The sequence below is a fragment of the Tubulanus polymorphus genome, chromosome 4 (assembly GCF_964204645.1).
Source record: "Tubulanus polymorphus chromosome 4, tnTubPoly1.2, whole genome shotgun sequence".
Taxonomy (NCBI): domain Eukaryota; kingdom Metazoa; phylum Nemertea; class Palaeonemertea; order Tubulaniformes; family Tubulanidae; genus Tubulanus; species Tubulanus polymorphus.
Window position 1 is genome coordinate 18,524,756 of NC_134028.1, and position 16,488 is coordinate 18,541,243.

Sequence of the window (16,488 nt, forward strand, 5' to 3'; positions counted from 1 at the left end):
TTTTAGACCCTGTTGATAGGTTTGTCATGGCAACGGACACCAATAACAATAATGAAGAACAAGAAACTGTCCATCCTCAAGGTCACTTATATCCAATAATTTGTCTTATATGTAAGCCCAATGGTTATCAACACCATGGTATACAATGTATCAGTGTCAAATACATAGGTAACAATTTTCTGAGGCCTGAAATTATACCCCAATGAAACCCCTTACATCCGTCCTTCCGACATATCGGTGGAGAAGCTGGTAAATGAGTGGAAAAATAAATTTTTTAGTTGTTCTATTGCTTTGAAATTTTTACTACATTAAGTAAGGATATATGGCATACAATTTCAGTTGGAATTGAATAGATCAGTGCATTTTGCTGGGATACAGAGCAGCTTATCTGAAACTTTTTCGTGAATTTTTTTCATGGCGGCCATCTTGGAGTATGTGACCTTGACCTCAAGTTCACTTATATCAAAATTATTTATGTCTACATTGTTGGCCCATAAGTTATCAACAACATGCTATATATATTTTCTGTGTCAGATACCTTGGTAACTATTCTATGAAGTTTCAAATATACCCCTTTAAACCCCTAAATTCCCTCTGGTACAGCAGCAGAGACACTATGTGGTATTGAAAGGGTAAATAACTGGAAACCAAACGATTTAACAGCAGCCACTGGTGTATGTATTAAGGTAATCAGCTGGTTGTTATACACCGATAGATTAACTCTATCAATACAACGTAATAAAGCTAAAGCGAAAAGAGCTAGAGAAAATGAATTGGCTCGAGAACGAAATAGGAAAATGCGTGAAAGACGCAAAAGTGAAAAAAATGAAACAACAGTAAAAAAACTAAGAATAGTTTTGAATCAAACACCTCAAAAGAAAACATCTGTAAAAAATAATGCTGCAACAAGAAACAAAGTAAATGAGCAACGTGAATACTGGTGTCAAAAGAAACGCGAGGCGCGTGCCAGATGGTCAGCGCAGAAATTGCGACGCGTGCGCGAAAAAGATCATAATAGAAAACAAACAAAAAAGGAACAAAATAAATCAAAAAGTGGAAATGATGAGGCCTGTGCTCCGATAGACAAAAGTCCTTTTACTGGAAAACAGCAATTTAAAGGACTACTGAACAATTTTGTTTTTTCCCTTGAATCAATCCAGTAAGATGTAATAAATGATAATCTAATGACCTTAGGTATATTTGTTTTCATTTCGAATACTTTTAAGAGGTTTTTTCTTGCTACGGCAAACCAAAATATACGTAGTCGCGATGCTCAGCAATCTCGGGTAATCCCCTGTGGTGACGTCAGCGCGAGACGTTGAGAACCCGGAAGTATTATCAGCCTCGTTCAGATTGCGATAACAACAGGAGATAAAGTGATTATAAAAAGATTTTAAAACGATTTTAAACTATGCCACGGCGTTGTGTGTACTACAATTGTAGTACACAAGATTCCTTGTTATACAAATGGCCGCGTGATCCAAATATTGCTAGAGTATGGACTGCTTTTGTGAGTACAAAGCGAGCACAATGGAAGCCTTCGTCATCAAGTGTGCTCTGTAGAAAACATTTCACAACGGAGGCCTTCGACAATTACATGGAGTACAATGCTGGTTTTGCTAATAGGTTTGTATATTAAAAACATCAATCCCATAAAATAAACTGATACCTTGATTCTACAGTTTTTGAAACAAATCATATTTAATTCTTCACTTTCGAGTGACCTGGGCCTAAGTGTGTCATGTATAATCAGGCGACTTGTAATTAGTTTGGAAACAACTGACTATTATGATGCATTTTTCACTTCAGTCTTCGATTAAAGAAAGATTCTGTACCAACTTTGCATCTCAATGATTCTGTTGTGTCGAATTCTGTTGACTCGCCTCAGAAAGCAGATTTTTTGAGTCCGCAGATGCAGAAAGGACGTTCAGCTTTTGAAAAGAGACGGAGGCTAGCGATGGTCAATGATGCGACTCAACCAAGTGTAGCTGAACCAGAGCTTCAAAGTATTGACTTTGAAATTGATGGTGATGGCGATCTCGATAAGATGTGGGAAACTGTAGCTGTTCAAACTGAACCTATCACATCTAGTAAAGGTAATTACATCCATTCGAAATCATGAATAAGATAGTTGCCTACCTACTTTTAATTTCATATTTCATTTGTTGATTATAGAAATTGAATTAGATTTGATCAGTATTATTCAAAAATATACTTTTAATTTCATATTTCATTTGTTGATTATAGAAATTGAATTGAATTTAATCATTATTATTTAAAAATATTTTTTCAGCAATCCAAACTCTCAAATGGAAACCTAAGTACTTTTGTCAACGTCGACATTTCCCAAAATATTCAAAACCGAAAATCAAAAGCTACAAAATCAGACGCACCTCACGTGGGGTTCAATGTTCCCTTCTATCCCCAAAGACAAGACCCAAGAAGCGATACAGAAAGGCTAGTCAGAGCAGTGTCTCATCAAACAAGACAGATTCTGATGAAGAATATCGTCCAGAGTGCGACACGGAGACTGAATCGGATGATGAATTTCAAGAAGAAAGTTTGAAATTTGAAGAAATGAAGTAAGATGATCATTACATGTAGCCTACCCTCAAGTTAGATATCATGACATAGAAATTTGTATTTGATTTTGTCGAGAGATCAATACTAAGATCTGTGAAATTATAGAAGTATTTTTACTTGCAGGAATGAAGATGACGTTGATTTTCAGGATCAGACCAAGTTTATTGTTTATCAGTCTGCTCTGCTGATACTATTTCAATTCTGCAGTATCTGCAAGGGTGAAAATCTTGTCTCGAAGAGTGTGTCTTCTACCTGTCTGACAGTTAGAACCCAGTGTAAGCTGTGTAACCACAGGACCACATGGAAAAGTGAGCCATCCATCAAGGGTATTCCCGTTACCAGTATATTATTGAGTGTTGGAATACTACTGACAGGAAGCCTAACAGCAAAGGTGATCAGGTTGTTTAAGTAAGTTGAAACCAATGCTTGTCATCAAATTGTGCCTTAATTTTCATCGACTTTTTAAAAATACATTTCAATATATAATTTCAAACATTCATTGTCAATCCAGCTTCATAAAAATTCAGTGCCTTTCAACGCGAACAGTGTATAACCATCATTCGAAATACATCCATGCAGCTATACGACAAGTTTGGGAAAGGAAACGCGAGACTATGCTTGATAGTCTCAAATCATCTCCACTGTTGATAGGAGGAGATGGACGCTGTGACTCACCTGGCCACTCGGCAAAGTACTGCTCATACTCGATAATGAATCTGGAGACCAATAAAATAATAACTTCTGAGTTAGTCCAAGTAAGTATGCCTTGCAGTTATTCAGGGTTTATGAATGTGGATTCGTTTTTTAGGTATTCTGTTTTTTTAATGTATAATTCAGTCAAATGAAGTGACATCATCAAATGCGATGGAACTAGAAGGCTTAAAAAGATGCGCAGAAAAACTGAAGAAATTCAAAATCACAGCTCTCGTAACTGATATGCATTTGTCCGTTAGAAAATGGGCACGCGACACTTGGAAAATTCCACATTACTATGATACTTGGCATTGTGTCAAAGGTGCGTAAGTAACACAATTTTGTAAATGGTTTCTTAAGGCTTGTTCACAAAGATCTACGTTTTGTTTATCATTTTATCTGTCAAGCGGTCACAAGAAAACTTGAACGCCTAGGAAAGCAAAAAGACATGGAGGTTATCAAAGAGTGGATACCCAATATCAAAGTCCATTTGTACTGGTGTGCCCAATCCTCAGAATCAGGAGACCACGAGACAATAAAACAGAAATGGCTGACATGCATACAGCATGTTCAAAATAATCATGAGAACTGTCTCCACGCATCATATTCTAAAAAAAAGAAATGGTTAATTCCAGGTATATTTTTCTATTCTCTATTTAATAGCTACCCGGTTAGATAATTAAGTGTAAATAATTGTTTTCATTTTGATTTATTGATCTTTAAATTTTTTAGGATCCAATGTTGCATCTGAATTTGAGAATCTTGCAACTAACACGCGGACAGTTAATCAGATATCCAATATGTCTAGCTATGGACAAACCAGCAGTATTGAATGCTTTCATAACATCTTAAATCATTTTGCCCCTAAGATGATACATTTCTCTTACGTCGGAATGCTCAGTAGGTATGTAAATACATGTACAAATATGAATTTACAAAATCACATCATTGTTCTACCTGGTACATTATCATTCTATCTTCATTTCAAATTCCATTAGGATCTGTATAGCAATACTTCACTATAACGAAAATTCTGAACGAATTCAAGCTGAAACGAAGACTGGTAATCAGCGATGGCAGGTGCACTATCCAAAGTATAAAGATGGTCACGTTTTAAGAAAAATTCTGACAAAAACCACTCATGGTAGGCTGAACCTAACAAAGTGTGATATTATTTACTAAAAATTACTCGGCTTCATTAAAAAAAATTTTTTTTCAGATTACGTCAAGTTATGCTTTGCAGAAGTTTTTAACAACATAAAGAGACGCCCGCATGATTCCTCTAAAATAAATGTACCAGCCACATTGATCGCGGATCGCAAAAGGGTAGTTAAGGATGAAGCGGTAATCTACCATACATCAAGATTCAAGAAGGTTACCGAAAAGGTCAAAGGAAAATCAAAATCAACTGTCCTCGCTACTCAACCTAAAAAGCGATTTCGAAAACTGACTGTCAACACCGAATCTATTGATGAAGTGATTCGCGAGGTTCTGGAAAGTGACTTGGTTGACAATTAATAACCACTTGACTATTTACTGCTGTTATAGCTATCATTGTAGTTATTTGAATTCCTTGTTACTCGGCTCAAGATGACATGATTGACAACTTTTTTAATGCAAAATATATACAAATCATTTATTCTTGTAAATTAATAAAATATTTTATACATTGCAACTAAAAATTGCGTTTTAGTTTTCTAATGGAGGTAGACGGAATCCTCTGAATTGCTGATCCTCTTCGAGAACATCTTCTTTTGGGAAATGTGCCCTGATGCATGACACGATACATGCAGGCAATATAACTCTATTGTTTTTGCCGCAGAATCCCCAGCACCATCGAACACACTGTCTATATGCAATGTGCCTATATTTGTCTGGTAAAGGTCCCTCAAACGCTTTACGGCCATACTGCGAACGAAACCCATACCACGCTGTTTCCAGCACCGAAACATCCAAACACACTGACTGAAATGATGGCGTATCAGTCATGCAAGTGAAATGGTCGTCTCCTGGTCTTGCATTGAGCTGGTCTAATTTATTTTTGACCTCGGGAACCTCATGGCAGCAGATACACTCTGGCTCAGTGTCCAATATCTGGCAATGAGAGCAATGACACCTAGGAAAGAGAAAATGATTTTGAATTACCACGTTCAGTCTGCAAATTGAAAGTTAAACATCCCTAGAAACTAGCTAACACAAAGATGTATGCTACGCCTCGCTCGAGTAACGTACTACAACAACTATTGTTGAGTTCGATGACAATAACATAGGCCTATTGTGAGCAGTGAGTAATAGGCCTACCACGTTGTAATAAAAGTGTATGGTTAGTTAGACAATACTTTTTCTTAGGAATGCCGTGAATAAAATATTTGACCTTATTATGAATAATTTTTTTTAAACAATAGTTATTCATTACCATTCATAGGCGATCCACGTCTAATCTATTCAGTCTATCCGGCCTGTCATCAGGTCGGTCGCCCTCTTCCGAGTCGGATGCATCTGGCTCATATAAATATGGATCTAGAATTGGTTCTGCCACGTTTACAGTCTCCACAGATAATTCACTGCCCGACTCACTGTCTTCCCTTTCAATATAATTATTATCTGACGAAGAATCTTCTGAACTTTCATCACTGTTGCTTATGTTGTTAATTGTATCCGCCATGTTTTTTTACAAAGTAACTTCTCGCGCTGACGTTTACTCACGTGACCTGCTCATTACACGTGGTCAGAGTAAACAAAACAGCGGAGATCTTACAAAAGTTAATTTTTTTGGTTAAAAAAACTTCATGTAAATATTTTTAGGAGTCAATATGGAATATGTGTTACTTGATCAACAGTATAGTGGAAAAATACGATGCATATTGGAATAGTGTTCAGTAGTCCTTTAATGATGCCACTTCAAGGGCAAAAAAGAATTTACCTAAGTCCCCCCGGAAATATGCAGCGGTTGTAGAATGAATTATTCAAAACGCGAGCCCCCGAAAAAAAGGTGCATTGGGTGACCCACTATCTTGCGAACTTCAGTAAAAAAAATAGGTTTTTAACAGTAACAGTATTTTTAGTACCCACTATCAGGAGAGCACAGATAGTGCAGCGTGTGTATATACGTGAATAAACGGTGTATATATACACTTAGTCCTGCACTGAGTGTGTATGTATGTACGTTAGATATATAGATTACATACCAGCTGATTTAGTCCGCGGATTTTAATGTGAACGCGCTGTCACGCGAAGAGTATCAATATACAGCAAAAACATCGGCAAACACTAATTACAGCAATAAAATTAAATAAATTAAGTGAGTCACAACTGAGTTGAACCAATTAACGCTCACTTCAACAAAATCAATGCCAACCGTTTGTCCAAAAACGGCGTTGTTGCCGCCGGCTCGGCTGGCGCCATTGTCTTTTACTTTTTCTATGAAAGAATTTATTTTGTAGTCAAAATAAGACAATGACAGGACAAAGCCAAGCTAGGACTTTAGAAATTGCCATACATACCCAGTTCGAGATACTAAATTAGATAGCCGACTCCATAATAATCCTCACACACGAAAAAACTATAAGCGAACTAAGCACGGCATACCAAGAATTTCCCGTATTCACGTCGGAAACACAAATATAGGTCAACACAAGTAACTTATTGAAAGCGAAGAATTTTCGATGTTTTTTGCGTTTTTCTCAAAAAATATTGCATCATCCGTTCGAAGCTTACCGGCGTGACCTCCGCGTATCAATTCTTCTTGCTTCATGATAAAAGACAACCCAGTAAGTATTCCACTAAATTTTGTGCCGCAATCTCTTAGCAGACTGCCAACCAACAGCCATAACATACGTTAACCAAAAACTAGTGATCCAGGGACACCATTCCCACTTAGAAAGTGGTTTAAATGATCAACAATCTAACAATTTTGATATTCAATGCCCCTGGTGACCATATAATAACCAATTACCTTGAAACTGACCACAATCATAGAACTTGTCATGAGCAACTTTGCAATTGATTGAGGTAATAAAAATATGCATAGGTAATAATATAATTTCGAAAAACTAAGTTATTGTATAAATCAACACCCCCTGGTGGCCGTATAGAATAACCAATGACGTTGAAACTCACAATAATCATAGAACATGTTATGAGCTACAACTTCGCAACCGAATGTGGTAAGAGAATAAGCAAAGGTAACAATATAATATAGAAATACTTAGTACTAAGTTCTTGTATTATTCAATGCCCTCTGGTCACCATATGCAAAAACTAATGACCTTCAAACTCACCACAATTATAGAACATATTATGAGCAAGATATTTGCAATGATTGAGGTATAAAATATGCATGAGTACCAATATGAATAGACAAATTGTATATTATTCAATATTTAACTCCCCTGGTGGCAAGAACAAAGAACTAGGTGATTCCAATTCCATGCGAGGAGATGCTTAATGTCAGTGCTAACAACAATCAAATATCAAGATGTCAAGAAAAGTTAAAACATGTTGATATTTTCATCCAAAAAAATTTGTCCACCTACAAAATGATAAAATACCCAATGAAATGTCTAGTGAAATGACTAGGAGCAGTGAGCATTTGTCAGATATGAGGTCAGAAATGCGCACCTGCTTACATTAAAGGCCGACTTTGAGTATAAAAGGCCCATCTGTCAGACATGGCAGTATCTCTGAACCCATGGCGCAGTCAAGAGCTCCAGCCATTGAGACTGGTATTTCCCTCATATCTCTGTCAGTTAACCGATTCGGACCCTCATTTTTGTCAGGGATATGTGTAGACATGTAATATAGTCATATCTATGGCTTGAAATTTAGTTGAAGCCCTCCTTCATGCATAAATAAGCAATTTACTTATTAGAGCATTCTTCAAATTTTCAAATCTTTGAATGACAAGCTGGGAGGAGTTATCCATCTCACCACATAGAGCACCTGTAGTCATAAACCTATATAAACAAAACAGTTGCAGCTCTCTTTTGGGGATTAGAATACTTTTATACTTGTATCAAACTGAAAATTTATATATCATCTAAACTCCTTATCAGTAACAATGTGTGAAAATTTCATCAAAATCGAAACAAAAATTGAATAAATTGAAAATACAGATTTTAAGTTCAAATCATTATTACTGGCGGAATTCTCATCAAAAAACATCTACGAAGTCAGTGAATTTGAATTCAGAAGATTACTATGATCAAAATGATATCAAACATAAAGGAAAATTTTTTTTTTTTTATTTGTCACTGTAATACTGTGTGATTGATGCTGGTGTGAGCCAGATTTGTTCCAGTTAACATTATAAACAAACTACCGCTTGCTAGTTGATAGTGGGATGTGGCCAGTACTGCAAATCTCAAGTACCAACCGGTGGGTATTTGGACCTTCCTTTAAGTCGGCCTTTAATGATAACAGTGAGCATTTGAAAAAACCTTATAAGATATTTTATTTGATTGGATTTGCTCCTTAATGATGAAAGGGGTCGGTATACACTCATGAATGTTTGGAATAACCTTAGTGTAAAGAACTAAAGAAGATGACAGCTCTAGTAAACTACAATGAAATAAGTCTATATGGTTCAACAATATGTCTACACAAATTTGTATCCATTTTAATAGGCTACTTCAAAGGTATAATCTGATTACCACAAGTTACCCACTACCATGTACATGGTAGGCTAACATCTTGTCTGAACTGGGGTCACCACAAAGGGGGCATCACCTACAGAGTTTCTACAAGGGTAAGCACATCAAATTGACACATACCAGGATATGTTTGCGAGGTGCTGATTCTAGAGATTGTTGCAATGAAGTATCTTCCTCATCATCACTTGCTACGTAATCACTGTCATCATCTTCTTGCGCTGTATATAACTGGTTTGTATGTTCACGTTTCCAAACACCACCAATATCTTCTTCTGTCTGCTCTTCAGAAATGACAGCTTGATCCTTTACAGGTGGTAGTGCCTTCAATTCATATGCATCACAAGGCAATAATTCATTTGTCCGTAGGCATTCACTCAACCACATACATTGAACAACTTTGACACTTTGGGCTGGAGTGGATTTTAGTATTTTGCAAATCTTTTCCCAGTTAAATTTTTCATCAACAATCAAATGTGTAACAGTTGAGCCTAGTGTATCACTACAACGACCACAGTGTTTCTTTATTTGTTGACCAAACAATTCTCGTCTAGATTTACTGAGGCTCCCAGCTGGCAACAGGTAGAAACAGTAGTCTTGTAACAGTCCTCTTGATTCAGGAGTGGGTGTCAACTTTATACGTTTGCAGTCAGAGGATGCCATCGCATCAGAGTCTAATTGCTTTGTTATAATGGTCGTCACCTAAAATTATAATAGTCGTGAAATTGAATGTATAATTGTGAACTCAAAGTGCATTGATACAAATGAGGTGAAAAGAATGAAAACCACAAATTGGTAGTACAAATACATTGCATTCTATATTATTGCTATATCATCCTATAAGCAGTACCCAGGGATGAAAAGAGAGGCGTTTAAAAATAGCGAAAAATTTTGAAATAAAGTATTAGAGGCTAACTAGCAGCTGCAAGCACCGAAGGTGCGAAGCCCCAAAAGGGGGGAGTGGGAGCCCCCCAAGAAAATTTTGAAATTTTAAGGAGTCGATGGTGCATCTGAAGCCCATTTTCCAATGACAAAATATACTGCAGCCATATGGTTGATCATTCGTTGTTTATGTCTTGAGTACACGAAAAGAATGGCTCCGACGATATCCAAATCACTATAACATGTTCATAGTTAAAAGAACTTGTCAATAAAAAAGAGTCGCAAGAGGAGCCCCTATCTATAACTTTCCAATCTATCACTCAAGCGAAGCTTATTGCTCCTGAATAAAAACAAGGACTACTTTTAATGAGCACGTAGGCTATGCTTTGTTGAATGAATTAAAGCGTGCGACTACATATTCTAAATATAGATTTCCCCCGCGGCACTATTGCATGTATATATATTATTGATGTGCACAGTGGTTCTAGATAACAGCGGTGTTTCGCAATGATGTTGTAAAAAAAGATTTCAGAGATCGTAGCACCGGTTTTATGAGAGGCTTTTACGGTCTGTTCTTTAAACACGCTACGATCTAACATCAACTTTTCCCCAAGACCCTAACCCCCCCACCCCCTATCATTTTCTCAACGGACCTACATCGATCTCAAGAATGATAACAAAGGTCCAATGGCCCTGTGGCTCACCATTAAACAATTGAGTGCACATATATTGTCAAAAATATTATACTAAATATAAATTAATTTGGATTGAAGATGTATGAAGCTTACAATATGCACCGGCGGATGTGTGAGAGTGCTGTGTATACTATCATTGCCGAGTCACTGTGCCATATTTAGCCTCGTTCAGGTGATTACTAACACACACAGCCATATACTGTAACCTATATTCGCACATGCGGCTGACTGCTGACACGCGTATATACAAATGCACTAGCAAGCAGTATTAGATTGACCGCAATTTCACAAGTCAGAATACATCCATCCACAAAATGTCAAACATATACAAAAATACAAACATATACAGACCTTTTTTTCTAGAAATCAAAACAAATACCGGCTATGATTTAAATTCCTAAACGCTAAATAGATGTAATAATGAATTATTCTCGAGAATAAGCTATTAAGCAGCGAGTAAAACGACGTTTCGTCCTCCACGAAACCAAGTTTTCATTTTACCGCTACCCAACCGCCATCATTTCTCGCTGCTTTGCGAAATATACACGTGTTTAACGAGTAGAAGATTTTTTTGACTCCCGATAATGCAGGACCCTGATAGAGTGTCCGCTGACCGACCAGAAGGTCCTAGCCCCGGTACAAGTGGTACAGGAAAGGGGGCAGTTCACGGAAATCCATCTCGCAGCCGATCACGGAGATCGCGATCATCTCCGGAAGTCGAGCTTTCGGATGCTTTCTCCGCCGGAGGGTCAGATTTTGACTATGAATCCGATGCGTAAAGTGATAATGACTTGCGTTCAACAGTTCAATCGGCATGTTCTAATAAACGGGTTCGTAGGGCCAGTTTAAGCCCTAGTTTCAGTTCGTCGCCAGAATCGTACGATAAAACGAAACGTAAGACTAAGAGACACAGATTGAGCCGCAAACGTTCTGCCTCATCTGGGGCACAATCAGTTAAATCATCTGTTCTTGAGATTTCTTGTGGAGTACCTCAAGGTTCTATCCTCGGGCCATTATTATTCCTCGTCTATATCAATGACTTGTACATTTCAACACCTAACTTAGACTTAGTTCTTTTCGCGGACGACACTTCAGGGTTGGCGTATGACAGGGACATAAATTCTCTTCTAACAAAAGTTAATAAGGATTTAGACTCTCTTCACGATTGGTTACTTGCTAATATACTATCTCTCAACATGAAAAAAACAAAATTTATCCTATTCCACTCTAGTCAAGCCTTTCATTAGTAATGCATTGAGAAATCCCCTAAAACTGTTTATTAAAGGTAAAGAGATGAGTAGAGTAGATCACATTAATTTTTTAGGCATTATTTTATAAGAAAACCTTAACTGGAAACCCCACATAGCAAAAAGTTCACAAACGAATTTCACAAGGCCTGGGTATCATCTATAAATGCAGTCAAATTCTAAATCAAAAATCACCTCATCCTCATCTACAATGCACTTGTCCTTCCTCACTTAAACTATGGTATATTATCATGGGGTCACTCACCACACACGCAAAAATGTCTTTTACTTCAAAAACAAATAACTCGAATTATTACTAAGTCTAACTTTACTGCCCACTCTGAACCACTCTTCAAACAACTTAATCTTCTCAAAATAAATGATCTCTACACACTTAAAGCCACTCTTTTCATCTATGACACACTCAAAAACAACCCTCCAAAATACTTCAAAAACTTTTATACTGCAGATCTTCTCTCAACAAATTATCTAATCATTAAAAGCATTCACCTTGACCACAACTATTCTTCACTTACAAACCCACATTTAAAAAAAACAAAATCACCGAAAGAATATCTTACTAATATATGGAGAACATTACCAATTAGTAACGTTATCGACCTTCTAAGTAAATCATCCGTTAAATGTATGTTAAAAACCTATCTCATCTCCACTTATAGTAACCTAACTGTTTGCAATAATATTAACTGTTATAACTGTTATTTAAGATTATTGAATCCCCAAACCGTATAATTAATAATCAATCACATGATAATTACGCATCCACATTCTGCTGAGTCATTTTGTTAATCATATTTGTATAATTTGTGTATATTTTTGTTACGGTACTTTGTTTGATTTTTTTGTATGGGTGCTAGCGTTAAGCGGCCTTTCTGGCTTTGCTAGGCCTGTGTAGATTGTATATATGTTTACATATTGTATTCTATGCAAATAAATCTATTGAATTGAATTGAACTGGATTCAACAGCATCATGCCTTATCTCACTGAGCTACCAAGGCCGCTCGATTGAATTCCGAAAAACTACAGCAGCGGCAAATAACCATTGCAATGTTGCAATTTACGACAAACATCGTGTAAATTAAATCACTGTTGCGGTGTTCAACGCAAGGAAAAGATAAGAGTTATTTTTCCCAGCGCGCATTACAAAGCGAGTCTGCCGAGTTGCGTAAGGGAATGGTACCGCCTCATGAGTGAGCAGGTCCTTATTGGTGATATCATATCATGGTGGTAGCCTACCATTTACCCTTTACCGTTTCGTGTCATCATGAAATGGTTTTAACTTAAGCAAAGGCGTTCCCGCGCAATTACATACCGTATTTTCCGGCCAATAAGCTGACTCGGCCAATAAGCCGAGGGCAGTTTTTTAGCCTAAAATACATGGATTTCATAAAGCTTCGCCCAATAAGCCGAGGCCCTTCATCAGAGATTTTAATTCACTGATTTGTCAATTAGTTCGTCTTAATTGACGATTTAAGAGGCTGACAGTAGCGCCCGCCGATGTGTGAGAGTGCTGTGTATACTATCATCGCCGAGTGACTGTGCTATATATAGACTCACTCAGCTGATTACTATACACACAGCCATACACGCAGTACGCGGCTCACTGCTGATTTGCATATATACTAATGTATGAACTGACACGTGGTAGTACGATGAACTCGCGCGTTATATAAATGTATACCATTGCCGCTGTGCGGTGATGGAACAATCAAAGTAAAAATAAAATAGTTCAAAATAGATTATAATTGGTAGTAAATAATGACCTCAAATAAATATCGACCACTTTTCTTGATTTTGACGATCATTGAGAGCATTAGAGTGGCATAGATCAGGAAGTGATTTTTTATGTCAGATCGTATCCGCCCAATAAGCCGATCACGATATTTTGGGTAAAAATCTGAGGCTAGAAAATCGGCTTATTGGCCGGAAAATACGGTAACTTACGGGTTTCAGTCACAAGTAGGCCTGCCGTTCCACTGCTTTAGAAATAAGTATTCTGACACTGAAAATTAATCTTAATTAATCGCATGGCTACTGATAGTTGGAATAACAGTGATATTCAAACACTATGTCAATGTCAATGCGGACATATCACTACGCGATTGTTTAACCCGCTCTCATCTACCAGATAACTAACGAGTAAAATGCGATAGAATAACTTTTTAGACAATTAAATCAGAAATCTGGCGACGCCATGTTGTGGGGAATGATTGAAACATTATTTTAAGTTGTTTTCAACTGTTTCTATTGATTTACATGAACGGGGTGACAATTTGAAGTTACTATGAAAATGAGAAAAGTCGGCACTATTATTTCGTACTACTATTTTCGTCCCATTTTACTAGCATTGGCATGACGTCATAGACGTCAACCAATGCTAAAAATAAAGCCGCACAGTGCAGCCAACATTACAAAACTTCAGTGACTAAAACACAAACATTATTCCTTGAGTGTAGAATCACTCAATTTATGAAAGAAAATACATTTCGTTGAAAAAATTTCCAAAAAGCAGAGAATTTGCGTAAAATTAGCATTGAATTCGTGTCAGATTTATACTGCTATGCCATGGTTAAAAGCTGCTGTGCATTTTACTGCAGTAACTCACAGAATCCTTCCCAGCTTTTATAGAATACTGAAAAATGAATGTAGCAAATCGGAGTTTAGAATCCAAAATGGATCAAGTTCTCAAAGAAATGAAGGGGTTGGTGTTCAGATATCTCAGATGGAGACAAGATTGCATCAAGTGGAAAGAGAATTAGATGTCTAAAAAGATTTTTTTAAATGTCATCAACCCGAACATTTTATCAGAGAGTGGCTGGAGTGGAGGAGTTATCCGTCGACACCAAATCCTACTACACCACCAACATATCGATGTTTTAAATGTGGGAAGATCGGGACACACTGTAATAGAGACTGCCCAGGCAAACTGTTTAGTCGTCTAGTGGAAGGATCGGGAAACCGTCCAAGGGCCATGGAGAGGGACAACCATGCCCCCAGCAGCGACGTCCAAAACCAAGACCGTAAACAAACAGCAACTCCTAAAGGGAATACAGGGGCCTGCCAGTGAAGTTGTGGTGGGCATGAATGGCTGTCAGTGTACGTCACTCATACATTTATGAACTCCTAAAGGGAATACAGGGGCCTGCCAGAGAAGTTGTGGTGGGCATGAATGGCCGTCAGTGTGCGTCACTCATCTATTTATGGAGGTATGATCTCGACGGTTTCTGGGCAATTTGCTGTTATGAGTTGGAAATTCAAGTTAAAGGAAGGAGGAGTCAATGGAGGTCACGACTGCGGGAGAACATCGGTTGCCGAACTTGGGGTTCACTGAAGTTGAAGTTAATTTTGGGCAGCAGAGTAACTGGGTATTGTGTCTTGTAGTACCCACCACGCATGACCAACGCAGCGTTCCTGTTATAATCAGGACTAATCTTTTGAGGCAGTTGAGGGCCCATCATGGTGAATTATTTCTGTGGAAGACTCATATGGATCTGTTGTGTAGTCTGGAGGAAGCAGTGGTCAACCCATCCGAAGCTTTTGAAGTTCCATGGTCTGAGAAAGTTGTAAGATGGATCCTCCGAAGTCCAATCAGTGAAAATGGTAGTGTGATGACCACCCAAGATTGGGTAACTTTGCCCAGAAATCTAATAGTTGCGCCATCTGTATTGTCGGTACACAAAGACAAGTATAATTGGATTACAGTTCTGTGGCACCATACAAGTAATGTGGCACCATACACGTAATCTCGGCGTCATTTTTTATCAGAACATGTCCATGGTAAAACATGTAAACCACTTATGCTCTGTAGCTTTCTATCACCTTAGAAACATTAGTAAGATCAGACAGTTTTTGAATCAAGGAATTGCTGAACGCCTTATTCACGCTTTTGTGACAACTCGCCTTGACTATTGCAACTCTTTACTCTTTGGCCTCCTTGACAACATTCTAGATAAATTACATGTTCAAAATTCTGCTGCCCGGATCCTGACTCGAAACTCTTTTGTCACATTTTGTCACATAACACCGATTCTATATGATCCGCATTGGCTTCCAATCAAATACCGCATCCAATTTAAAATCTTGATTCTTACTTATAAATCCTTGAATGGTCAGGCCCCACAATATTTGAAATCATTAGTGCAATACAAGGCATCCTCTAGAGTGTTAAGATCAAACAGTCAATCACTTCTAGTCATCCCTCGTGTCAATCTAGTCTCTGCGGGTCACAGGGCCTTTTTTTACTCCGCCCCACTACTTCGGAACTCCTTACCAGATGCAATTAAATCTAGTCCTTCTAATGACGTTTTTAAATCGCAACTTAAAACCCATTTGTTCACTAAAGCTTTTAACTAATGATGTAAATTGTTTTTTCTATCTTTATGTTTTATATTTGTGTTTCTATATTGTAAAGCCAATGAGAATATTTTATATGGATTTTAGGCTCAATAAATTATTATTATTATTACAAGAACCAGATAACCCACTTGAGAATCAAAAGTGAGTTCAGTGCACTCTAGTAATCCTAAGGCATCATAGTACATTTTTTAAATGGTAAGTACATTTTTTTAAATGGTAAGAACAATATTAGTTCAACCAAAGTACAATAGGTGTCACTAGCTGTTCAAAGGATAATGGTTATTGTCAATTTCTATGCAAAAAGCAGATAACCCACAATTTCAAGACGGTCGCGCCCATGAAAAGGTCTTGCTCAGCAGCAA

At 37.5% G+C, this 16,488-nt stretch overlaps 2 protein-coding genes across 7 annotated transcripts in view; one reads left to right on the forward strand and one right to left on the reverse strand.

The window, feature by feature from the left end:
• LOC141903109 (DNA polymerase lambda-like) overlaps positions 1-16,488 on the reverse strand; it is a 168,630-nt gene that overhangs the window by 113,103 nt on the left and 39,039 nt on the right. For all 6 annotated transcript variants that reach the window (XM_074791073.1, XM_074791076.1, XM_074791074.1 and 3 more), the window contains exon 2: positions 9,048-9,626. In XM_074791073.1, the coding sequence (XP_074647174.1) occupies positions 9,048-9,587 (540 nt within the window). In that variant the 5' untranslated portion in view covers positions 9,588-9,626. The remainder of the gene's footprint in view (positions 1-9,047; positions 9,627-16,488) is intronic.
• LOC141903108 (uncharacterized) lies at positions 1,417-4,933 on the forward strand. Its single transcript, XM_074791070.1, has 10 exons — positions 1,417-1,626; positions 1,810-2,096; positions 2,294-2,582; positions 2,707-2,991; positions 3,095-3,338; positions 3,421-3,598; positions 3,684-3,911; positions 4,009-4,180; positions 4,275-4,420; positions 4,496-4,933. The coding sequence occupies exons 1-10, from the start codon at positions 1,598-1,600 to the stop codon at positions 4,792-4,794; spliced, it is 2,157 nt and encodes a 718-aa protein (XP_074647171.1). The 5' UTR covers positions 1,417-1,597; the 3' UTR covers positions 4,795-4,933.